The sequence below is a fragment of the Acanthopagrus latus genome, chromosome 13 (genome assembly GCF_904848185.1).
Source record: "Acanthopagrus latus isolate v.2019 chromosome 13, fAcaLat1.1, whole genome shotgun sequence".
NCBI lineage: Eukaryota > Metazoa > Chordata > Actinopteri > Spariformes > Sparidae > Acanthopagrus > Acanthopagrus latus.
Window position 1 is genome coordinate 4,197,840 of NC_051051.1, and position 25,924 is coordinate 4,223,763.

At 43.1% G+C, this 25,924-nt stretch overlaps 2 protein-coding genes and 1 long non-coding RNA gene across 5 annotated transcripts; 1 reads left to right on the plus strand and 2 right to left on the minus strand.

Annotated features, from left to right (window-relative positions):
- Positions 1–16,570, minus strand: LOC119031425 (potassium channel subfamily K member 4). Of its 3 annotated transcripts, none has more exons than XM_037119886.1 (8): positions 16,483–16,570; positions 9,528–9,642; positions 9,062–9,338; positions 4,632–4,746; positions 4,370–4,530; positions 4,089–4,275; positions 1,262–1,404; positions 1–1,173 (listed from the first exon to the last, which is right to left on the minus strand). In XM_037119886.1, coding segments are annotated over exons 1-8 (1,611 nt in total). In that variant the 5' UTR covers positions 16,484–16,570; the 3' UTR covers positions 1–561. The 3 variants fall into 3 exon arrangements, with proteins under 3 accessions (XP_036975781.1, XP_036975782.1, XP_036975783.1); XM_037119887.1 differs by lacking the exon at positions 16,483–16,570 and adding an exon at positions 10,890–12,707; XM_037119888.1 differs by lacking the exon at positions 16,483–16,570 and adding an exon at positions 9,842–10,499.
- Positions 13,720–19,179, plus strand: LOC119031427. Its single transcript, XR_005078589.1, has 2 exons — positions 13,720–14,755; positions 16,492–19,179. It is a non-coding gene; the product is annotated as an uncharacterized LOC119031427 (long non-coding RNA).
- Positions 18,610–25,706, minus strand: adssl (adenylosuccinate synthase, like). Its single transcript, XM_037119890.1, has 13 exons — positions 25,322–25,706; positions 24,629–24,731; positions 23,440–23,508; positions 22,786–22,836; positions 22,643–22,709; positions 22,413–22,520; positions 21,961–22,042; positions 21,695–21,821; positions 21,450–21,604; positions 20,911–21,035; positions 20,678–20,775; positions 19,635–19,784; positions 18,610–19,535 (listed from the first exon to the last, which is right to left on the minus strand). The coding sequence occupies exons 1-13, from the start codon at positions 25,553–25,555 to the stop codon at positions 19,483–19,485; spliced, it is 1,422 nt and encodes a 473-aa protein (XP_036975785.1). The 5' UTR covers positions 25,556–25,706; the 3' UTR covers positions 18,610–19,482.
- Between the last annotated feature and the right edge of the window lie 218 nt (positions 25,707–25,924).

Sequence of the window (25,924 nt, forward strand, 5' to 3'; positions counted from 1 at the left end):
TTTGCTTTCATTTAAAAAAAGAAAATCTTTATTACATAGATGCAGTACAGTGGGATTAGTGCATTTGGCCATCAAAATGCAAATATTATGGCTGTACATTGTATTTAAAAAAAAAACTTTTCTTAAATACCAAAAGAAAAATGTACAAGAGCGTGTTTAGTACCCGTTTAACTGTTGGCAGGATTAAAGAGAAACTGTCTCGGACCAAATGAAACCTCTCCTCATTGGATTAGTAAAAGGCTGGAGACTTTGTGTTGAGAGAGAGGAAGTGCAGTTCTGCCCTCGGCCCAACAGAGAGCAGTAACTCCTCAGAAAAGTAATGGGAACATTGGCATAAAAATCACAGCATCATATGTGACTGAGGCATACACACTCGCATGCTTAGAGCATTTAAATGCAAAACCACAAGTGGGCTAAGGCTTCTGCAGCAGGATTTTGACAAGCAAGTACATGTACACAAATAAAATGCTGAGAACGCTGAGAAACTCCGCTGAACACGTCTCATATCGCGCGAGTCAATACTCGGGCCAGCGTTTGCATTGTCTGTATTCAGCTCCCGTCTTAAGGCTTCAGTGGTGGATTTGGTAGATTTGGAACCGGTTTTGGGTTTCCGTTGGGTTCCCTCCTGGCCGGGTTGGAGCGGTTCCCTCTCGGGCTTCTCGGTGGAACAGGTCTCCTGTGGCGTCTCCTCTTGGGATGGCGAGAACGTGCAGAGATGGGTAGCGACGTATCCAGCAGAGGGTCCAGGTGCAGTTTACAGCTCTGAGTGTCCGAAGACTCATCGATAAACGCGAGGTTCTCCCCAAAGTAGTCCAGAGGCTGAGACAGGTGCGGGTCTGGAGGAGTCGCCTCCTTTTCACCCTCTGCTGTTTTCTCCTCAGGCACTCTATCCGTCTGAGTCGCCTGAGAGTCTGTTTCTGATCCAGAACCTGATTCGTTAGAGACGGAGGAGGAGGTGTAAGATTCAGACCCGGTCTGACTCACATTCTGGTCTTCTTTCCCCACAGCGGCCCCGTTAGCTGACACGCTGTGACCCTGACTGCGAGTGCCGTGGCGGCGCTTTCTCCGACGACGTTTGAAGGGGTCATCGATTTTTCCTGGAATGCGAAAATCCACCGACATGTTCTGGATGTTCTGAGTCCAGTCGGTGGCGTGAGCTCGAAGTTCCTCCATCTAGAGGAAGAGGATGAAACCAGAGGTGACGGAGAAGAAGGGGTGGAGAGAAGACGTGATAAAACAGACGTGAGAGAAGAAGAAGTACCTCGGCTCTGGTCTTCTTGGATAGAACCCGGAGCCAGTTCCCAATCATCGTCAGGATGGAGGCAAAGTAGGCGAGACCCAGCAAGATCCAGAACCACACCAGAGGCTTGTACCAGTGGTCACTGCCCGCCAGTCCAGAGTCCCCTGAGAGAAGAGACGAAGACGGAGTTAACAGAAGCATCCAACCATCCATCCATTCATCCAACCATCCAACCATCCAACCATCCATCCAAACATCCATCCATCCATCTAAACATCCAACCATCCATCCATCCATCCATCCATCCATCCATCCATCCATCCAAACATCCATCCATCCATCCAAACATCCAACCATCCATCCAAACATCCATCCATCCATCCAAACATCCAAACATCCATCCATCCAACCATCCAAACATCCATCCATCCATCCATCCATCCATCCAACCATCCATCCATCCAAACATCCAATCATCCATCCAAACATCCAAACATCCATCCATCCATCCATCCATCCAAACATCCATCCATCCATCCAAACATCCAACCATCCATCCAAACATCCAACCATCCATCCATCCATCCAAACATCCATCCATCCATCCATCCATCCATCCAACCATCCAAACATCCATCCATCCATCCATCCATCCAAACATCCAATCATCCATCCAAACATCCAAACATCCATCCATCCATCCATCCATCCAAACATCCATCCATCCATCCAAACATCCATCCAAACATCCAACCATCCATCCAAACATCCAACCATCCATCCATCCATCCAAACATCCAACCATCCATCCATCCATCCATCATCCATCCATCCATCCATCCATCCATCCATCCATCCAACCATCCATCCATCCATCCACCACCAACCCATCCAAGCATCCATCCATCCATCCAATCATCCATTCAAACATCCATCCATCCATCCATCCATCCAAACATCCAAACATCCATCCATTCATCCATCCATGTAAACATCCATCCATCCATCCATCCATCAATCCTCTTTCTGTGGAGAAAACACACATTTAGCAGGTATTACACAGCAGAGTAGATGATCAATAATTTATCTGTCATAAGAAAAAAACCCTGAATAATTGATGAGGTGAATGAAAATTGTCTGTGCTAAGTGAACGTGATGCATCACAGATGACAGGAATGTTTATGCACGACTGATTAAGTCAAACGAGCAGTGCGATGCTTTCATAGAACAAGTAAAAAAAAAAAAATAAGCAAAAGCAAGCGAAAGTGAAAATATAACAAAGGCAACGAAAACAATGATTCTGCTCCGGCTGCTGTCAGCAAACAGGGAAATGTTCTGAGGAAATGATTCTTGAGCAAGATGACATGAAATAATGTTCACCAAGACCTCCTTCATGTATTATTCTCAACTTTTCCCACAATGTAGAATTTGTGGTCAGTGTTTTGGAGCTTCTGGTAAAGACGGTAGATATCCGGATAAAAAATTACAAATATCTGAATCTCATCCATCCTCTGGTCACTAGTTACAGCTGGATTAACAACTTTAGATGCAATGTTGGAGTTGGATTTGAGAGTCAGCTAATCTCTCATCTAAAATATATCTTCATCTGAATGCACATAAAGGTAGAAAAAAGCTAAATCCTTGCACAATGACAGTCGATGGTCTCTGACAGAGTCCTGACATGAACCTCTGCCTGAAACAGCACATTTACTGGAGTCTAAATATAATTTGTTCTTGTTATATACGGGGGACATTTCTCTGCTTCTCCTCCGCCTGACTCTAGGGAAATACTGCACTTTCTAGCGAACTCCATTAGTCATCATAGGTTACTTACAGATTATGATTTTTGCTTCCAAAACTTGTGACCATCTTACACGATGTGAAGCTCCTGAGTAAAACTAAAAAACAGCTTTGCCTCTCAACCAATCAGTCAGTTTATCAATGATGAGAAGTAGGATAAGTAAGACAATGAGTAGGCTGCTCTTTTGCTTTACTCAAAGGATCTGGAACCATCTCAACGCCCATTCAGTCATGCAGTAAATCAGAGAAACGTTTTGGTATCCCTGCCCACTTTATCCAATCAGAGCAGAGAACTCCTGTCAGGATCTCCCTGATTGCTGCTGTGTCTGACGACGACAACGGAGCATTCATGTGGTGATGGAGGGGAAGTGGCTACTTCAAAATGAACAGGAAGTTAGCTAAAACAATGATAACAGCCAACAGCAGCTTTAACTTAAAGTGAAACTCTCGCCAAAATGCAACGATCTCCAAATGTGACGTAACGTGGAGGACAGTTAAGGTGGAACGCTCCTAAAGCTTAGTTCCATATAAATGCACGGATAATTTGTTGAAGTTGAAGTTGAAAAAGGAGCCTCATATGAGAAACAATACTAAAATCAGAGGCTGGAAAAGTCACGTGAGATATCGCGTAGACAGTTGTTGCCAGAAGACAGTAGTTCCACCTTAATTGTCCTCCATGTTAAGTCGCATTCGGATATCGACACGTCTTGGCGTGTTGCCATGACGGCGGCGAGCGGAACAAGCTACTGCTAACATGAGCTGTTCAAAAACTTTCTTTTTAGTAAACTCTGTGTACACAAACAATGTTCTCAATGCTGGTGTTCATGTGTAGTGACCCTGGTGATACTACGAGCAAAGTTTCATGTTGTGTTGAGACTTCTTACTGTTTTAAAAATAAAGATTTTGATGCTATCGTAAAAGTGCCCGTAGCACTCCCACTGAAAATGAGTTTGACCCAAAAACGAAAATACGGTAAATCTTTGTGTCATAATTATGCTTTCACACAAAGGTTTGACTCATATACATTCACAAAAAAACAGCTGTATACCTGCAACATAGTCTCCAAACCCCACTGTTGTCAGGGTGATGACTACAAAGTAGGCCGACTCCAGGAGAGTCCACTTCTCCACCTCCTGGAAGACGAAGATGGGCACGGCGACAAAGAGCAGGCAGCCCAGCAGGATGGACAGGACGGCGGAGATCACCCGCACGATCGTCGGACTAACTCGCCATTTCTGTCAGCAGAGTGAAACAAGGTAGTCGAGGGAGGTGAGACGGATAGAGAGAACGTACAGGAGGAAAGATTGAATGCTCTGTTCAGGGTCTGACCAGGAAGAGAGTCTCTATTTTGGCTACAGTTTTCCTCAGTCCAGTACCCAGGTGGTCTCCGACTCCGGCGAGCAGGATACCAAACAGCGGGATTCCCACCAGAGCGTAGAAAATGCAGAACAGCTGCCCGCCTTCTGTTTTGGGGGAGATGTTTCCGAAACCTGGACGTTGTGAGGAGACAAAACATGTAGAAAAAAAAAAGCTCAGATTAAGGTCACAAATACGCCATCAGAATTTATCGATGGTTCTGGTGGACACCCACCGATTGTTGTGATGATTGTCCCTGAGAAAAAAAAGGCACTGGCCAGATCCCATTGGCTGACGAAGGTGAGGTTGCTGCTGGGATCCACACCTGCACCGACGGCCTCCACCACCTCCTGGGATGGGACGGTGGAGAAGAACAGTTTAAGAAATAGTTCAATAATTGACGATAAAGATCTATCGATTAATTCAGCTGTATAAAGTGATTCGACCATTTGATCAGCCTGAGTTTCTTTTTATTGTCCAATTAAATTTCTGTTTATCACTTGACGAATCAGCTGCAGGGCTTTAAGCGTTCCACAGTAAATGCTGTGCTGTAGAAAATGCGCCGTCACTGCATCAGCAGTCAGCGACAAAGCAGCGACCGGTGATCTATAACTGTGTCGGCTCCGTTCTGTCCAGAGTTTATTGAACCGCTGCCAGCGCAGATAATCTAATCTCCTCATCTAATTATCTGTTTTGTTGTCTGTTGCTCCTCGAAGACGTTTGTTAGCTCTGAATTTAAAACTGACAATGATGAAGCTGTGATCATCTGTCGGTCCCAACTCATTTGGGAAAACTGATTCATTGCTTTTATATTAGTTAGTTTTATAAGATTTTTTTTTGTAATTCATTGGGTTTTGACACATATTTACACAATATACAGTTGATTAATAAAAGAAAAATGATCCACTCCATCAGGATTTTCATCAGGATCCACATCAAATTGTCCTCACCTAGATTTCTTTTCATTCAAATCCATGCAGCATTATTCCCTAAGAAATTAACAAAGATGTTGATGAAAGATGACAACGCCCTATCCCGTAAGTGAGAAAGAAAATCCTGGCTCGGCACCAAAAGTTAATGGGGTCTAATCTGGGCCAAGAGCCATCCAAGTTTTGTGAATATCTGTGGAGTAGTTTTTGTTTAATCCTGCCAACAAACCAACAAACACAGACGAAGAAATAACCACCTCAGTGGAGGTAATAATCCATGATTGTACCAGGTGGGACCAGGTGACAGCTGTGACTATAACGACAGGTAAATACTTCAGGTAACTGGGCTTTTGTTTTGAGAGTAGATCGACTTCAACTGGTTCACGTTAACTCGAAGGAATTCGGGGTCGAAGGGTGAGTTGTGAGGTCAGTCATGCTGTCTGTCCACCACAGCAGGGAACATGTCAGAGCAAAAATAAACAACTACTGTCTCACATTCTGCTCTGTGAGACTGTTCAGCTGAATTTAAACCACATTATCTAACAGAGGAGATTATGCTGACACAGCTGACTGTGCGACCCTGACGACCGGTTAGACCACATACACCTGCGCACCTGCACACCTGCACACCTGCGGCGTCACAGTCATCACAACACGCACTACCAGCAGACGCAGGATCGACCACGTGACATCTCAGTTCACTGAAGTTGAAAACACACTGCAAGTCGGACGGGACTCGAGTCTTTTGAAGATCTGTTGACACGTCAGCTGACGGCGGTTCTGTGGAAACCCGAGACACAATGCTGCTGGTGGAACAGAAGAACATCGTGAGAAGAACAGCTGTTCCCTCATGATCGACATGACTTCAGCTCTTATGTAAGCTGTCAGTAGGCGCACATGTGCTCAGGTTTTTATAAATGCGCTATAATGACGGCTCATCTGAACTATTCTAATAATCTTTTCAACAGCACCTAACAATAGATACAATCAAATCACAGGCCGCTTATTTACTGACTTTATTCATTGTTATCTTTTTTTTTTTTTCTCAAAGTTGAATATTTAACTGTCACTGTTGTTGGTTTTATCTATGGAGCCCCAAAGTGTTCAATTTAAGAAAAGATTGTGTGAAATGATTAGAGAAATTAATATATTATTATTATATGCTGTTTAATATTGTGTTTTTTACATTTTGTAATATGAAACGTCTTCCAATGGCTGAATTTATTCCATTATAGCATCTTTTTTTATTTCATAATGTCACTTTTACGTTAGCTCCCGTTAGCTAGAGCGACAATAGGAGCTAACTGGCTTTATTTGTTTGTCGCTTGCTAGCTTGAAAGTAGGCTTGACAACATGAACAGGAAGTTGAGAGGGCAATGATTTTTACCGCCATCATGAAAAGTGATATCATGAAATCAATCTTGACCTGAATTTTGAGGTGTCACTGAGAAAACTGTTAAATAAAAATCAAATTTTAATCAGACACTCTGAAAAAAAACCCATCATTATTAATGAACAGAGTTGTTTTCTAACAGATTATTTTCAACATTTTTGACCTATTTATGTATTTCAGATAATTTTCTAATTTCAAAAAACATATTCACGTGATTATTTCATAAAATCTGTTATATTTCTTAAAATCTTAAACACGTTAGGGTGCCATATTAATTATCTGCTCCCTGCTAATATCATGAACGATAATGCATGTGTCCTCGTTAGCCTTTCATAGTCTTTTCATTCAATCAGCACAGGATGCACGACAGGCTGCACCATTTGCTTCTGTCACGTCCTTCAGCCCCTTTAACCTCTTTGTAAATGTCCACCGCTGCATCTTTAGATCGCTTTCCAGGCTAAAACTGTAATTTACAACTGTCATTCTGGAGCGAGGACAAACATCTTGGGATCACGGCACCGCTGCCAACTAGGCTCGTAACGCTCCACCTGATCAGATTTCATGTATTTACACACACACACACACACACAAACTAGACTAGACCCTTCCTTACATAGCGGCCCTGACCACACCTGTTCTCCGGTCAAAAGTTCTGCTGAACCGCTCCACTGGGTCACAGAGAGCGCAAACCGTCCAATGCCAAACACTGAACAAAATGTTACGGGTCGCCCTGACGACCCACAGAACCAACTGGATATAAGTTGTTCTGTCAAGAGTCAAACAACATCCCATAGATTATAAAATACGATGCGGAGTCTGTTTGATATCCGTCAGACGGCAGGCCAAAATATATTTTTAGCTACGAGAGGTGGTCAGTCTGTAATCTCCAGATGCTCTCCGGAGTTTGTTTATACGTAAACAACAACCTGTGGTTCTGTTGCTGAGACCCTGTACGCTGTCGGACAGAAGGAGATGATCAATGAGAAGTGAACACGACTGTATTATTAAAGAATATAGAAGAATATCAATCCATTATCTATATCCGCTTATCCGTTGGAGGTTGACAGGTGTGGCTGAAGCAGCATAGCAGTTTTAAGGGATATCATTGCATGAATTGTAATACTGTTGGCGGTCATTATGTGATAATAACAATAATAATAATAAAATAATAATAACAATTATCATTGTTGTTGCTGTGGCTCCTAAAGAGGATGGATGTTATAATGTGTTGTAATCGAGATCCTGACCCATCAAACATCCTGGAAAGTGACAAAGTTACATTTTTCGCTATAAATTACATAGTTACATGATCGCCATCAGTAAACTGGACCCTGTCTTACTCTGTCACTGGGAGGTACGGAGGCTATTTTCTGGGGGAAAGTTCACTGAAGTCTTGGTCTGGAGGTCTGACCATCACGGAGATTCATTTTCATTACTAACATTCAGTGAGTAAAAGTGTTTGCTGGTAACAGACGCTGACTTTCAGGCTGAAATGTGACGAAGAGTCGGTAGGACAGACAGGAGGACAGACAGGAGGACAGACACTTCTCCACGTATATCCGCTGTAATTTTTTCCTCATATAAGTTGCCGAAGAAAGTTGCAGTTACTACGTTACTTTTGTTTGGTCCTGTAAGCTTTGTTGAGAGGATCAAATCATGAATAAAACATGTTAAGCTCATCTGGAAACATGGCCTCACACACGATGGACGCTCTCTGCTTTTTGTAGCTGGTGATGTTCTGGATTGCCTGCCACATATTTTTAGTTTTGAGGTTGGCCCTCTCTCTCCGGTCCTGCCTGATGTCTCGGCTTTGCGTAAAATAACCTTTAACCTTTAAAGTCATCTATAAATCAAACATCTGTCACATGTAGCAGTATGATGGGCTCAGATTCATTTCAAGTTGTTGATCTAGTGGTCAGGACCTTGAATTAGATCTAGTGGGTCACAAGATGATTTCTGCAATAAAATAAATACGTTATATATAATAATACCCAGTAAAAATCCTTCATAGATCTGAGAAGGAAAATTACTGCTCGGTATAAATCCGCTTATAACTCATGAGGCATCACAAACAGACATTGCTTAATTTGAAGAACAAATTCCAGAACAGGTGACAATCTGCTTAAGGTTACACAAAACTGACATTAGGTGGTTGTGATGTGCCACTAACACGCTCAAGATCATTTACAGTCTTTGAATTGAAGAGGAAGAGGAAGAGGCACCAGACACCACCCACCCACTGGGAAACTGCAAGAACAGAGGGGAGGGGAGAGACTACACCTCAGAAAGGTGTCTGTTTATCTGTCAAAACACAAATCCAGACGGTGATTTTCTCCAGCGTACCTCTATGAGATCCTGCAGGTTGTCGGGGCCGACACACGTGAAGTTCATCAGGAAGTCCCTGCGGGCGATCTGCAGCTGCATGTGCTTGCCTTCCTCTCGCGGAGCCTCCAGGGCGCGGAACACCACGGCTCCCAGCACCAAGTACAGGAGCACCCCGGTGAGGATGGCGAGCAAGGTGGAGCAGCGCATGGCGACGCCTCCACCGATTCCAAACGAAGACTGCTGCTGCTCTTTGCCAGCCTCGGTGCTGGCGTGGCCCGAATCCCAGCTCTTGGAGCTGAAAACATCAGCAACCACACAGACACGAGGGGGGGGTTTCACACAGACCGACCATTAGCTGCACATGAGGCATTAAATGGATTCAAGCCTCACCACACTGCAGACATACAGTCAGCGCAACATCTCTGACAAAGCGGCCTGACATTCGAACAGAGATCATCGCATGTGTGGCTGATGATGAGCTCACCTGCGAGTCCGTTTTATTTGTTTCCAGTCCTTCTTCTCCCCGGGCCGGAGGATGTTGTCCCTGGATCCGTAGCCACTGGGGAGCCCGTCCGCCTCACACTCTGAAGGAGGGGACACTAAACAGAACCAAACACAGACTTTTTTTTATATCTGCTGTTTCGGATCCAATGCACTTACGTCAATAAGATAAAACAAACAACTAAACTCCCCCCACCCCCCAAAAAAACCCCACAAAGCTGTCGGCAGTGAGGAGAAGCCTCGACAAGAGCAGCCAGGTGAAGCTGTCAGGTGTGGTGAAGATTTAACTGCAGATACCTTTAAAAAAAACAGCAGATGTAAACCTCAGAGAGCTCAAGTCATTTCTGTAAGTGTTGAAGAGGCTTCAGATGATGTCCAGCTTCTTCGGTGTGCTGATGATGATGCCGTTCATCGACGGCTCAAAACCAAGAAGGCATTCTCATTTCAGAGTGAAACTGGAGCCAAGGCTCTGCACGCTGATGCATCTTTACCTTGTTAAAGCGATGGAGCTGAGAAACTGATAGATGTGTCGGACACTCCCTTTGTTTTTTTTCCGGAAGTTTCAGAAACGATTTAAGAGGGAAGGATTTGATCATTTGGACCGGTGGGCCTGCCACTTCCAACTTCAGTCTGCATCGCTGGACTGCAAGACCGATTAAAAATGTACAAATAACAAAGAGAAAACCAGCTCCTCGCTTCTAAAGTTCGGTGACTGCAGCTCTTTTCGTCAGCAGGTCCGTTTGGTCCTCGTCCAAAATTAGAGCAATAAACTGTCGCACGGTGACAGCGAAATATACACTTGCTCCCCCGAACAGTTTTACAGCTGCTGAGAATACACAAAGACACTGCCCACTTACCAAATTGGACACAATGCAGCAAAAAATATAACAACTTGTACCTGGCACAAGATTACTTTAAATACCTGCTTCTTACATATATTTCATGCATTTGCACAAAACATGTGTAACAGTCCATGTGGGTCACAGTCTACTCTGATAGTTCATGAATTATGGAAACATAGTCAACACATTTAACACAAATGACTGTTTAAAATGCTCATTCAACATTTACCAACACACACCGAGCGAGATGCACGACACTGAAACATCTACTATGCAGTCTGTCTGCTGTACACACCTTCCTCAGATTTGCAGACAGACAGATCACACACACAGCAACTACTGGACAAAAGGGAAATTGTCCTACGGCTTGCATTAAGTGCCAACAGTGCTGCTGCTGCTGCTGCTGCTCACAGCCGTAATGATCCTATTTGATTAGCACTTAGAGTCCCTCAGGGTCCGTAAAGACGCACGGTACCAGACGGTCCCGCCCGCGTGTTTCTTACCTCAAAATGAAGGCTCATAGGAATCCGGAGTACCAGTCGCCTCATGCAGAGTGTTTCATGGGTTCAGTCAGCCGCATACAGGGAGGTGTGTGTGTGTGTGTGTGTGTGTGTGTGTGTGTGTGTGTGTCTGACTGACTGTGTGTGAGGAGGGAGGCTGTTGCTGAGCCCACAAACGAAAAAGATACTCAATCAAACTGACTTTATATAGAGAGAGTGAGAGAGTGAATTAAAGAGACAGAGAGAAAGAGAGAGAGAGCAGTTTGATGATGATGAGGGTGAAGATTTTAGGATTTCTTTTCCTCGGCTTCCTGTTTTGTTTTGTTTTTTTTAGATCAGTTTGTTCCACCGTTCCGACACTTTCCTCCTGTGAATGTGTGTTAGAGCGTCGTGCAGCAGTCACGTCTCTGCACGCTGCCAAATATCTTTATGAGATCAATGAATCTGAGAGATTCACCGAGGTCCGATTGGTGTTTCACTGCCGAGTCCATGGCGGGGGGGAGAAAGCCAGCTCAGCCCTCCTTCACCCTCCTCTCACCATCCCATCTTCCTCTCAAACTGCTTGACAGAACTGCTGCTGCCCTGTTTCCCCCCCCGTGTGTGTGTGTGTGTGTGTGTTTACAAGCGTTGGGATAAGGTTTCTCGGGCAAATCCAGGACACTGAAGTGGACTCTCAGATGTTCCCCCTCACACATCAACCGGTTCACGTCAGGACATTTTTTTGTTTCTGATTCCCGGTTTCAAATTTTAAAGCTCCTATGAATGAAACTGTCGGACCGCCAACATGGCAGCAGTCAGCGACGTGCTATATAAAGATGCTGTGGAGTGATGGCGGCCTGACCGCTGTGCGTGTTTACATCCGAGCCGCTCTCTGCGCTCTTTGCTTTGGTAGTCGGAGCTGATGTGTAAGTGAGTTAACATCTCTGCTGTCAGTAGCGAACAGCTTGAGGCGGCACGATAGCGAACTTTGTTTGTTTGTTCTGCAAATGTTGCTAAATGTTGCATATAGCACCTTTAACAGTGTCAGAATAATTGTGATTACACTCTGGTAACCCTAATCGCAGAGTAGTATAGTTTTTAAATCTGTGTTTTCTGAGCCAGTATCAGCATGCTAACATCCTCAGATGCTCGTGAAAGCGATGCTAACATGCTAATGCGACATCAGAGGGCCTGTACTGTTTATTCTGTGCAGCTTCTTTGGTTAGCATGTTAGCGTCCCATTGCTCGAGTGACAGACGTGGTCATTCCTTGTGACGTGCTGCGTGCACAGACCATTTGCAAATGGCAGCCATTTTCCTCTGACATCACGTCTCGGTGCGTTGTGTTTCACCACTTTCACCACCATTAGTGGCTGGAAAGACATCCAAGGGCTGTAAATGAGTCTTAAAACCCAGAAGTCTGTTTGCATTTTTTGCATTTCCAGCTCCCCTTGTCTCAAAGTCAGTGGGTTTTCGGTTGATTGCCTGAAATAGCGAGAAGAACCTGAGCTGGAGACCCGGCTGGGGCGGTGCCGTTCTGTGCGGACCTTTGGATTGTAGTCTGTGTGGAGTTTTCTCCAGGTTGTCCGGCTTCCACCCACAATCCAAAGACATGCAAAAATCCCTGGACCAGTCTATAAAAAGTGAAAATCTGGAGGGACATATTTCACGGTGCAGCAACATATTTGATAAACTTCACCACGTTTGTACGACTTGCAACATCAGCCCAGCGTTCGAGCTTCCCACCCTGGATGTGACATCAAAAGAAAATGGCCGCCATGTGGATGCAGTCCAGGTAATAATAAATGTTAATCGTTGTTGCTAATTTCCTTGGTATCTTTAGAAAATGCAGCACAGCCCTGAAACAGCGAACCACACAGCTGTAAAAAACTTGAGGCTGAGTCATATTTTGAATGAAAATGTGGTAACAAACAGGCGGCACGGTCGCATGGGTGAGAATAAAAAAGCCAAGCTGGCGAATATCCAAGACGATGCTCAGTCAGGAGAGGAACATCGCTGCGTGAAGAGATCAGATATATCCGTCTGTTACTCAGCTTAACAGTTTAAAGTAAAGCACCAACGGGCCACTTAATACAGAGCAGCCAAAGCACTGATCTGTGTAATCAATCAGAAGAATAACAGATTTTAACGACGGTCTCTGTGTGTGTCACCACAAAGAGGAATGAGAGTTATATTCTACAGCTGCTGGGCGGGTTCGGAGTTTGGACGACGGTATTCAATCAATAATCATTCCAGCAACGCTCAGCATCCTAATCAGGAGTGGAAAGTAACAAATTATTAGTCACAGCTTCAGGGGCCGGGCTGTTTGTTTGGGCATGTACATAAATGGTTATGTACGTGCCGCGGATGCCACGTTTAATCCTCTTACAGCGACCTTGTACTGTTAACTCGTACCGGCTCCAATTCCAAGTCCATGTTTCATCTCGCAACAATAACTCAGCTCATCTCGCTTCGGGCCTGATATACGGGCCCAGACACACGGCAGCCACCGCTGAGAGGAACAGAGCAGAAACACAGTGTTCAGCTGCCAGGAGGAAACTGGATTCATACATATTGTATGTTTGACACACAGGCATATTTTAGGACCCGGAGATCAGAAAAGTCCAAACAAACGTGCTGTTTTCATCCCGTGAACCGATTGGAACCGGTTCTGTTGAACGCTGTTGAGTGATGAGTGTGTGCGGCTGTTCTTCTGTGTCACAGCGACTCTTTTTTTTTTTTTTTTTTTTACGACACCTTTCAAAGCTGTCAACGAAACCTCCGAGGTGGCCAGAGGCTGGTTAAACATAGGAAAAAGACTCATCAGACTCTGTATGTGAGTCGTTGTTCCGGCTGACATCACGACGTCCCCACAAATAATGTCAGCGTGTTACTGATGAGTCGTCTTTCGAGTTCATCCGTGACCTTCGCCCCGAACAAATCTGCCATGTCCGTAATTTGTAAAGGATAAAAATCTCCGGCAACATAAAATGGTCATGTGATGATACGAGTCGCATTAAATTCTATATCTCTGTGATTTTTGTGTCGTTTTTCTGCCGCTGTGTTTTCTCGTGTTATCCCTCCGTCCATCCCGTTCTTGTGAATGTTACTTCTCAGGAACGACTTCACAGAAGTTCACTTAGATTCGGAGAAAGCACTGAGTACACTTTGGTGCTCAAAGATCACTGCGACCTCACAAACCACGTCAAGAATTCATACACTAATTTTAAAAAAAAACCCTCACAAAAATGTCTAATTAGATAAAACGATGAAGTGATGATCAAAGGTCAACTTCAAGAGTTCATCATAATGATCTGCAAAATATATTTTTCTGGCCCGTCTAACGTTCATCTCGGGTGTTTTCCTGGAAACTGTGGTAGTTTTGTGGGTCCTGAACACACTTTATACTCCAGCGTACTCTTCTGAACAGCAGGGAACAGCTGTGGTGTGAGGTCGGCCATGTTGACGCTTTAAAAGCGACGAAAGAGCAACAAAAGGTCGTCACGTTCAAGTGCAGCCACAGAGCCTGTTTCACTTGATGTAAATGAGCTGTAGCACAGGCACAAAGTAGGGGAACTCAACACTTTGTTATAAATGCGGCTAATTACGTCAGTACGTTTCCAGGCTGAGGTCAGCGGAGAGCAGTAGCTGGGTGTGAACAGGCCTCAGAAGTTTAGCTCTCCCTCTCTGGAGGGGCGACTGTGTGTGATGGACGGCAGCTGGCAGGCCGACAGATAAACAAAGCTGCTCTGTCGCTGACGGCTCGCGTGTTCGCGGTGCTGCTGAACGATGAGGACTGAAGTTTTATTTGCAGGTATGTTCACATGCTGTTTAAACCTCCAGCTCAGCAGCTAACCGGCTAACGGATGTTAGCGGTGCACGTTTCCCCTGGTAAGTGTTTGTTTGCTCGCTCGCGCAACGAGTTTTGTTTCTATTGATTTAATTGTAGTTTGACTTTCAAGATTGATTGAATAAATGTTTACTGTAACTCTAATTTCAAGCATGACTCTGCGAGCAAACTCAAACCGAATGGATTCTCTATGTATTTATTAATGTTAATTTTAATGTGTTGATTGGACTATTTTTTTTTTTTTGCACTGCCAGCCGATCACTCTTATGATCCTCTATTGATCAGCACGTCTGACTGGAGGAGATGTTTGTCACAAACCTCTGAGAAACACGAGTCTGCAACTTTGATCGTATTAATGCACGCAGGACACAGGAATGTAAATCCTGAAAATGTAATAATGTAAAATAGAATGAATGAAATGTTTATTTTACACCTTATTAAAGTTAAAAATCCACAACTGTGTTTTAAGTACTAAGATCAACCTTCAGCTCTCCCTTGTGTAATGTTAGCTTTAGCTTAGCATTAGCTTTAGCCAACATTAGCATCACTCTGTCTGATATTTAAGATCCGCTCTCGTCTAATGGACGATCCGTGCTCGACCAATCAGCATCAGGCTTCATTTCCCTGATAGGAATTTTAGTTTTAAAGCATCTCTGTGTGACGACAGTGAACCACCTCCCTCTGATTTAATTTTAGATTCTGAATAAAAGCCTAGTGTTTACATTTCTACACATTATGTCAGCGTCATATGCTACTTGCACACGTTACATTTCCACTACGTTATCACATTAGGCATTTAAAAACAAATGTTATGGCTGTAAATAATATGTGACAACAGCAGCAGTCAGGACATTTTATTACATCCAGGTCAAGAAGGTGTTATTACCTTTAACATTACGTATATATATTGAATTTCCACTCAGGTAAAGTGCAACATTTCATCACAATTTCAGGCACAATTACATTTTGGTGAAATTATTACATTATTATTTAAATAAACTGTATGTGATGGTATGTTGTGGAGCTGAACACACGGATACAAACAAGGATTTTTTTTAATGTTGAGGGAAAAAAATACATATATATACCCACTAATGTACACAAGCTGGTATTATAGCTACACATTAGAAAAGTGTAATGTATTTAGGAGCGTTTGTCAAATGATGGTGTACATTAAATAATGAAATCGAACATGACACATCTGTCTCCATCTTTCCCAGCAAACACCTGGTGCTTGATCTCTACTGGCTGAGCGGCAGAATTAGATTTATATTTTCATGCACTCACCAAATAAACCGTTTAAACACATTTAGCTCCTTCAATTCAATCTGTGTGAGAGCTGCTGTCTCCCTGAACTCAGCCGGGACTGCAGCGAAACAGGTGTCTGATTGCTCTGGCTGCATAAATCACGACAGTGCAGTGTGTGTGTGTGTGGAGCTTTATGCAATATGATTATTTATTCTGAGGAAAAATAAATGCAGTGATCAACGTTGATCAGAACGCTCTGAGTAAATACACCGGGGGGGGAAAATACTGTAGGAGAAGCAACATTTTGTAGTTTTCTGCATCGCTCACACAAAAGTTTGCTTCCGACTGAATAAATCATCGTCAGAAAACCTCTTCTGATGCTTCATCAGTGGGGAAAACGCTCCAGAATACAAATGTCGCTGCTTTTTCTATTTTACAGGTCAATTATTCTGATGGTATCACAGCAAAGCTCCTGCTCAAAACATGCAAAGACATCTAAGAAATATAAAAGATTTCTTACTTCTTGCAGGTTGATGGCTTCTATTCCAGGTGTCCTTCTTTTAAATGAAGATAAATTAATAGCGGTCCAGAAAAACAGAAGATCTGAGGAGGGACAAACATCTGGGAAGACGCTCAAGTTGATTGATCATAAATGTTCTCCCAATTACAAGTACGGGAAGGTGGTGGTAAACAAAAGACAGGGAGGCAGGGGGGACAGCAGGAACGTGATGGGGGGAGGAGGAGGAGGACCACACTGCTATTACGAGCACTTTATTTTCAATTAAGCCTTCTTGCATCCACTTTCTGGCATTTTTGATGATGCAGGGACTTCTCGGACTGGAAATTGATTGGTTAGCAAACGTCGGCAACTTTGGTTCAATTAATGGCAGACGCACTTCCAACCTGCAGCGAAAAAGGAAACTTCAGGAAAAATACATTTTTTTCACCCAATGTAGCCGCAGAACAAGTATTTTTGATTTTGCATGATGTAAAGTGGTGGAATCGTGTTTTTGAACGTTTGAAGTAATTGCCTGTTAACTTGCTTATTATATTTACATGTATATTAATAATTCAAAAAGCACATACAATCAATAAGGCTTTAAGAAGAGTGTTGGATGTGGGGACGTACGGAGCTCCTACGTGATCAACAATGAATAAGAATAAAAGGAAATAACACTGAGTAAAGATTATAAATGAAACAATTTGTTGTGAGATGATTCCAGAAATTATTACACTCAACTCGTTACTGTCATTTTCTGTTATTATTTACAAGTTAAAGCAGCTGCAAGGAGTTTTCACGACGTTGATTCTGGCGACCCCTGTGGACAGAAGCGGTATGACCACAAAGATTTTTGACCTGCTACAAGTGTTAATTTGTTTTGGCAGTCAGTTAAAAAGACACAACATACGATTCATACTTTTTTTCTTTTTTAAACTCCCACTGTTTGTATCTAATTTTAGCTGTAAAGGATCAAAAACTAATATGTCAACAGCAAAACAACAAATGTTTTAGGAACATTATCTGCACAGTAATAGCAGTAACAGCTAGCGACTGTTACCACCATCTCTTTACTGGGATGCTAGTTAGCTGGCTATGTAGCCTAGCAAGGCTGTTAACGAGATTGTAAAAGGTTCATTGGCGTACATGTAAGCTGTCTTTATCTGCAGAAGAAGCCGAATGAGGGAGTCGGACTTACTTCGGCCTTGTTGTTGCTCGAGCTAACAGAAGCTAACAGGCTAAAGTTTGGTAGCAAAACTCCAGTGTCATCAGTCAATAAAAGGTCTCTGACAGTTTAAAGGCAAACTTCTGACTCTAAGAATCACTTCAACTTACCTTGAGCATAAATGTACATTAACAATAATAAGACAATGAATCACAAACAAGCATTTTGATCAAACAGCTGAAGTATTTCAACATATTTTCAGTCATTTTAATGTCACCTCTTCTCAGGACTGTGTGGATGTTTATTTTTCCTTGACTATACTTTTAGTTTCGTTAAACACGCCATAACTTTATACGTATAGAAGCTTTAATGATGTTGCATCAACATCAACATCAACCCGGGCGGAAGTGTTAATCAGCCAGAATAGCTGGAAAACACCTGTGTGGGTGTGTCGGGCCTTTAACACATTAGGAAGTACTGGAATATCTGAGAAGCTCCAGTTCACTGTTACACCTCCGATCGATTCTGCAGGGAATCCACTTTACACTTAAATCAAATCCATCCCGGTACTGAAAAGCTTTTTGAATCCAGAGAGGAAGTCAGCATAACTAAAGGAGGGCGTGAAGTACGACAGAGCGAGAGAAAAGATCTTACAGGATGAGAGGTGTGTGTGGAGGTGGAAATACCTTCACGTATCAAAATGACGCTGCAGACGGATCTACGGCAGTTAGTCGGGTGACAATCCTCTCTGGGTTCATCACAACAGGCAACATTCATTTGATCCTCCATTAAAAAGAAAAACACTTATTAGAGCCACAGCTGCTTTGGACACACTCAGAGTCATACAAGATGTTTCTGTTAACGGTAACCAATAATTATAAGACAGTAATAACCTGAGATGTGATCATTTTGGTTCCCTTACTCGACCTTTAAACCCAAACAGGGCGAGGAGAAGCAAACTGCACAGCAGGAGCAGAACGATGTTCATGTTACAGTTTCCTTTTATTGATAACAGCAAGCTGGTAAGTCTTTTACATTGACAAAATGAATGAAAGTTGTAGGAAACACACTGAGATGTACTCCGGTACATTATTGCCTATTGGCCATTTTTTCTTTACATTTACACAAACTTCTCAAACATCAGTGAACGCCTCTGTGTGGACGTAGAACTATTTATTTATATTCCTCCGTTATAATAAAGACAACAACTGTTCAAATTCAAGTTGAGCAGCGTTGACTCGTCTGTCTTGAGGATGATTTAAAAACCGTGTTCATTCCAACAATCAGGATGAAAAATAGTTACAAACTCGACGACTTGAGATGCATTCATGTTTTTAAAATTATTGATTAGAAAAAGTTCACAATCGCACCGACTGCTCGACGGCTTTCAACCGTTCCGTCCATCTCATTACAAAGCCTGAATGTGACGCCCTTTAATATGAAAGATTCTACGTCTGTTCATCGATTGCTCTTTGAATATATGTTAAAAAACTAACATGATGAACAGATGTCAATTAAAGTTAATTAGCCTCAAATGCTTACAAAAAAAAAAAGGAAAAACAAAAGCTTTAAATGTGGAATGGAATAAAGACCGAGTGATCCATCTGCACCATGTTTAAAAATTAACACCCTAATAAATATAGAAACATCATGTGGAATGCATAAATTATATATCTAAGAGGAATTATTGTGAATATGAAGCACAAGCAGCAACTAAAAGTTTCACAAATAGCCTTGCTGGTGACGTATTTCCTTTAGGATAAGAGTTTGCATTTTAAATCCCTCCGGTAATCCTATATAAACCTGAAATTATCATCTGAGCTGTAGTTGAGGAGGACTGTGGGTCTGCAGGTGGATCAAAACAGTTTGATCATGCTCTCTCTGGACTTGCCGACTCCGACCCACTTCACTGAAATGAGAAAAAAAACAAAGACGAGATGTGACTGGCAGGTTTGGCAAAGGGGGAAACGGTTTGGCTGCAGTCGCTCCATTAATCCTCTTTACGGACCTGGCACTTGCAGGAAGTCCTCGATGAACCGAATGTAACTTTGGGCCTGTGACGGCAGGTCCTCGAAGCTCCGAGCCGCCTCGGTGCTGCAGCACCAGCCCGGCAACGTCTTGTACTCCACTGACACCCGTGTCAGAACGTCCATGTTGGCTACAACAGAAGCACACAGTGAGCGATGAAATGTTTTTCGTTCGGGCTCTTGCGAGTAATTAATTGTGGAAATGTCAGCGAGCACAAGAAAAGAGCCACTTCATCAAACATCCAGAATAAACCACAGCCGTGATGAATGCACTGTATAAAAGGGGAAATCAGTGTTAACGTGAAGGTCGAGAGCAGCTACAGTGTCATATGAGGCAAAAACAGGGAAGTTGTTTTATCATTATCTGCATTATTAGCTTAATAATTCAATTTTCTCCATTAGGCAGCGGCAGCAGAGATACAGGAGATAAATGCCCCTTCAAATCTGCTGCAAAAGAGATTTTTTAAATCCCCAGCTGTTGCATTTCCTGCCACTAAAAGCTGACCCGTGTAAAATATGGAGCATAGAAGCCATGTTTATTCACAGGAAACCAACATGTGTGGAAAATAACCCATTAGAGTGAATACAGGTCCTAAAGTTCTGTCATTCAAACCTTTATGGATAGAAGAATCATCTTAAAAATTCAGTATTCTCAGTCACACATAAAGCAAATATTACAGTTGCTCATGAGTGTCAAACATTCACAGATGAGCGAGGATTTGCAGTGTTTCTAAGGATTGTTTATCTTTGAGTGTGTGGGGACAAGACGAAATTGAAAAAGCTATTTAAAGATGTTAAAGATGTTTTCTGTAACTTCATTATTTTCCTGGTGTTTTAATCATAATTGACAGAAAATGAAAATAACCATCCGTTGCAGCGCTGCAGTCATCGGACTCTGCTCCGTACTTTAAAGCAACACAATGCACTTAATTATACTAATGCCTTGTTGTCGACTTGTTAAATTCATTATTTTTTTCCAGACAAACAGGCCCACCTATAAACCAGTTTAGTGGGAATGACCTACCGGGAAAACTTGGTAGAGGTTCTCCATCAACGTTATAGGCCACGCCCACTTTAATCTCTGGCAGCGTGTCCAAAATGTCCAGCTTCGTCAGCGCGATCCTGCAAAAAAGAAGAATAAAGAAGAGAAAGACATAAAAAACAAGAGCCAGACAGTTTGTATGACGTCTGAACTAACTCCAGTAATCACATCAGCACGTGAGGATAATATTCTGAAACGGTGTGATGGTTTCTTACGCAGAAAAGCCGTTGACCATGTGGGCGTATCGGACCAAAATCAAGTCCAGCCAACCACAGCGCCTCCTCCTGCCCGTCGTCACACCGAACTCTCTGCCTCTGGTCTGTAACAGGTCTCCAGTCTCCTGAAACACAACAAGGAGCACATTCTGTCAAAATCAACACAAACAATTCAGACATTATAAGCAGACATTCATTTGGTCTGTTTGGATGCCGTTATTTGTTCGAGTTTTTCCAGTAACATCCTGTTTTCACACGCTCTCACATGTGGAAGCTGACCAGCACAGCCGCACTGCTCCTCTGTCAACACGTGAGCAGCTGGGGGTTAAGTGTCTTGTTAACGTGCACATCTAAGTGCAGAATCAGCTGACATGGATCTGACCACAAGTCTGCCCTCTGAAGCCTCAAGCTGCCCGCAACACCTGAAACCCTGATGATGCAACTGAGGTCCGACAAGCTTAGTAATACTTCTCTAATCAGCAGGATCTTTCTCATTACAACACTGAATATCAGCCTTTTCCAAATGTGACTTTACTCACATTGTCCTGCTCTGTCGGGAAAGCACCGACGCCCACCCGGGTGGTGTACGCTTTGACGACACCGTACACTCGGCCGACGTATGATGGAGGCACGCCGAGGCCGGTGCACACTCCTCCCACGGTGCAGTTGGAGGACGTCACGAAGGGATAAGTTCCTGAACAGAGACATATCTGTCAACCTGAGGAGGCACAACATCCATCCAGCCATCCCCATAATTAAATTCCTCAAACCAAGCGGTGCTCACCAAAGTCGATATCCAGGAGAGCAGCGTTGGCCCCCTCCACCAGGATTTTCTTGCTGGGTCCATTGAGAGCTTTGTGCATGAAGTACACCCCATCAGTCACCAGAGGACGCAGCCGCTCTGCATAGCCCTGAAAAACAGGGACACCAACACATTTTTAGACCATCATGAACAGAGTCTGTGGTAAAAATATCAAGGCCGAGCAACTGAACTCTGTCATATGTGAATCTGTCAGTGTTTCTCGACTCCACATGATGACTAGTCTTCACCTTCAGCTGCTCCAGTTCACCATCGATGTCGATGTTGAGGTTTGGATACATCGTCAGGAAATGTTCTGCCAACATACGAAACCTGTGAGAAGGAGAGAGTGTGTTCGTTAAAGTCTGTGTGTATCCCTGTGTGAGCACATATAATTCGACTTTTTTCACAACATAACCTTCAGGACCACGTCTGTGCGTACCACAGCAAGGTGTTGCCACCTGCTGGCAGGATAAGACACTGAAGGAAAGTGTTAAAGCGCCTGACAAATAAATCTGCTCATATTGTTAAACTGTAAACACCAGAATGTCTTATATTTCCTCCCACACATGAAGAGAATTGCTTTGTATCCCTGAACTCAATCATAAGTTCAGTGATCAAAATCTGACATAGGGCCTTCAAACACTGATCAATAATGATGTGGCAACATATAAAAGAAGTTAGAAGGGTTAAAAAAACTCACTTGTCCTGGAAAACCTTGAAATCTGAGACCAGGTCACACACTCGAATACCGTTCCGAGCTGCTTTGGAGGAGTAGGCAGGACCGATACCCTTCTTGGTGGTTCCCAAACTGGAGTAGAAATAAAACCACAATGTTAATAAAAATTATTAACAGAAAATAATAATTTTTAAACTGATTTAACAGGATACACTGTAATATGAACCTTGATTGAAACTAATGAGTAGATTTACTTTTTCCCTTCTTGTTGCTGCCGCTGCTGCTCCTGGATGCCATCGACAGCTTGATGGAAGTTGAACACTAGAGGAGGAGAGAAGGGACGTCAATAACAGAACATTTCTAAATCCAATACTACATTAACGAAACTTTTACTCACCAATATGGGCACGATCAGAAATCTTTAACCTCTCCTCCCATCCTTGTAATCCTGCATGCAACACAACAATCCCAACATTAAACGTCAGCGCACCAGGAAGACCTTTCATCACAGCAGCAACGCAGAGGCGTTACTAATAACAAGAAGTGTGGCTCTCATCTGGTATGTCAAAGTGTCACAACATGAACTTTCGGCTATGAGTGTAGAGGGACGGCTTCAGCGTCTGACAAACAATGATAGAAACTGTTTACTAAGCAACAGCGGTGTCTCGTGCCAGGAGATCTGGGGTTTTTAAAAACATGAAGATATTTCTCATCAAGGTAAATAGCTGTCTCGCATTATCAGCACACAATATGCCCCCACCCCTCGTAAATTGTTTGCGTGGCTGGATTTTGGGAACCCAGTGGAAAAAGTAAACAACAAACAATATGTAAGCACAGTGCCGTAATTTCCTAAATTACACCTGTGCTTCACCTGTTCGTCTGATTCTGCCTGTCTGGACATAAACACTGAAAAACAAGGAGTTTTCCAAAGGTCTGTGTTCACTGACCTAAAGTGTTTATGTGAACAAAAAAGCTCAAAACAGATCAAAAAAGCTGCGTTTGACATTATTCCAATTTCACTGCATCTCCCCCATTTAAAAGGAAACCTTACCTTTGCCTTTCTGCAGGTTCTTGGCAGCCTCTTCAAACAGACCTGGCAGGTGTATCACCACTCCGTTGCCTGTAATGTAAAAATCCTCATGAGTAATAACTTCACGGAAAACCACATAAGACATGTTTCCTGGTTAGCAGCCAGCTAATATTTTCCCGAGGTTTTATTTAGATAACTCAACCTATTTCGATACTGAAGTGTCCCTTTAATGTTTCCTCTTTTCATGTTTTTAAAAATAGTACTGAAAGGAAAAAAAGCGGCTACTTAAAAAAGAGGAAATGCAAAACACTTAGAGATTTAAATGGTGATTCCAGAGCAGCAAAGCAAAAACTGGGTTTACTTGAATTCAGTTTATTTTTCCATTCTTTCGTTTAGTTTCACCTTTAGTTAACCTTTGTGTAACTATGCACACTCTGTGTTCATTTTACTATATATATATATATATATATATATATATATATATATATATATATATATATATATATATATATATATATATATATATATATATATATATATATACATATACACACACACACACGCATACTTTGTTTCCTAGCAACATTTAGATAAAACTAACTCATTCTTAATTCAACAGCACTGCAATAAATCCTTCCTTCATTAAGGCTGCACTGTTTAATTTGAGAGAGGCCATCTTCATGGTTATTCTGGAGATTCTAGTTTTATGTGCTTCTGTTATTTAAGTCAACCCTCATTGATATTTGTGGAGTGGACGGTAAGAATTAGAAACAAAAATGACTAGAAACATGAGTGAACAAGACTTTAGATCAGCTTCAATCAAAGAAATACGACTAGAAGCTGTTGTGGCTCAGGAGTAGAGCCAGCGTCTTGTTATCGGAAGGTCACTGGTTCGTTTCCCCCGGTCGGCAAGTGTCCTTGGGCAAAATACTGAACCCCAAACTGCTCCTGATTTGCATGGCAAGTGTATGGATGCATGATTTGGACAAAAGTGTCATATAAATGCTCCTAAATGCCAACGTAAATAACTTAGTGTACCTAATAAACTGGACAATCTGTGTACACCAGTCACAACAAGAACAAGCGCTCTGTCTGCTCTGGTTTACACACTGATAAGAGTCATAAACTTTTTTTATCGGGACCATTTATCTTCCCGCCACCTTGAAGTGTCTTTCAAACCTGAGAAACAACAAAAGGATTTGTGTCATACCGATGAAGGAGACGGCCTTCTTGTTGAGCACTCCGCTGGGCAGCAGGTGGAAGTCATACTCCACCGAGTCCACCACCACCGTGTGACCTGCGTTGTTGCCCCCCTGCAGACACACAGAACAAACATGAACACATCATGGTGGGAAGTTCTGATGACAGGCAGCACTGAGGGCAAAGTAAACAAGACAATCAGTCAATACTGAGGGCAGGAGCAGTGTCACGGTGCTGCACACCCCATCTGTTTTGATTGAAAGATAACCCAACTGCCATTTTGTTTTTTTTTCCCTCCATACATGCTACTAACATGGCATGAAGAGGAGAGGAAGAGGAACAGCTGGGTAACAACAGGCGGTCAGCTGCCTTACATAACCGGATACGTTCCACCGGATACAGGGTATGAGTGTGAGCTGAATTCAGTCGCATTTTTTCTGATCCGACACGAACAAATAAAAACTGGAATAAAACACCAGGATTAGCTGTACTCATTAGCATCAACTTAGCACCTCTACATCCGGGAGGTCACACAAGGTGGTTGACGTCGTTAACGGGTCATGAATATTTAACGGCTGCTTAACGGCTGACTAACGGTAACGACGTTCGCCAAACAAAAACTCAGCAGACGTGTCAGTTATATAACGTCTTGTGAAGTAAAATGGTGACCGTGAGATTAAATAAAACAGTGTAAGATGAGTACCTGGCACCTGCAGACGATATCCGCATCCATTGCGAGCAAGTCCACAACTTTTCCTTTGCCCTCGTCGCCCCACTGCGCCCCGAGCACGACGGTCACTTTGTTCTGAGGCTCCTTCGGGACGCGGAGAGCCGTAACCTGCGAGGGGCACTCCCGTGGCCGCTTCACGACCGGCTCCCCGTTCAAGGAGACCGTCTCCCGTCCGTTAACGTTAGCCATGGTTTCGTCGGATGCCATGCTGCTGAGCCTCCTTGTGAGCAGAACCGGAATATCGTTTTACCGCGTTTCTCTGCGTCACGGGAAGTGCTGGGCCGCCGCTCCACCGCAAGATGGCGGTGTTTTCTCTGAATATCAAAACTTATCTATTTAACGATTTTTTTCGTCCCGTAACTCTGTCAGACTGACTTTAAGCCATTAAGTGACACTTATGTATTGTGTTTGACTCGGTTTATTTAGTTTAAACGAATGTTTATTGAATTAAAGACCATATATAAAGACCTGAAGACGTTAAGATTCACAAAGAATATGTAAGGATACGTATGATTCACTCCCATGCACTTCCGCCTTCGTTTTAACTCTCGGTCCTTGGGCACTTCCGCCTTCGCT

Excerpts from the sequence above, each read along its gene's own strand:
- LOC119031425 (XM_037119886.1), bottom strand. Across the intron at positions 4,531-4,631 it reads GACAATCATCACAACAATCG|GTTTCGGAAACATCTCCCCC; the intron begins GTGGGTGTCCAC and ends CACAACGTCCAG. Across the intron at positions 1,405-4,088 it reads GTTTGGAGACTATGTTGCAG|GGGACTCTGGACTGGCGGGC; the intron begins GTATACAGCTGT and ends CTCTTCTCTCAG.
- adssl (XM_037119890.1), bottom strand. The coding sequence starts at position 25,555 with ATGGCATCCGACGAAACCATGGCTAACGTTAACGGACGGGAGACGGTC. Across the intron at positions 23,509-24,628 it reads GAAGGCCGTCTCCTTCATCG|GCAACGGAGTGGTGATACAC; the intron begins GTATGACACAAA and ends TTTACATTACAG. Across the intron at positions 22,521-22,642 it reads CAGCAACAAGAAGGGAAAAA|TTTGGGAACCACCAAGAAGG; the intron begins GTAAATCTACTC and ends TTTCTACTCCAG.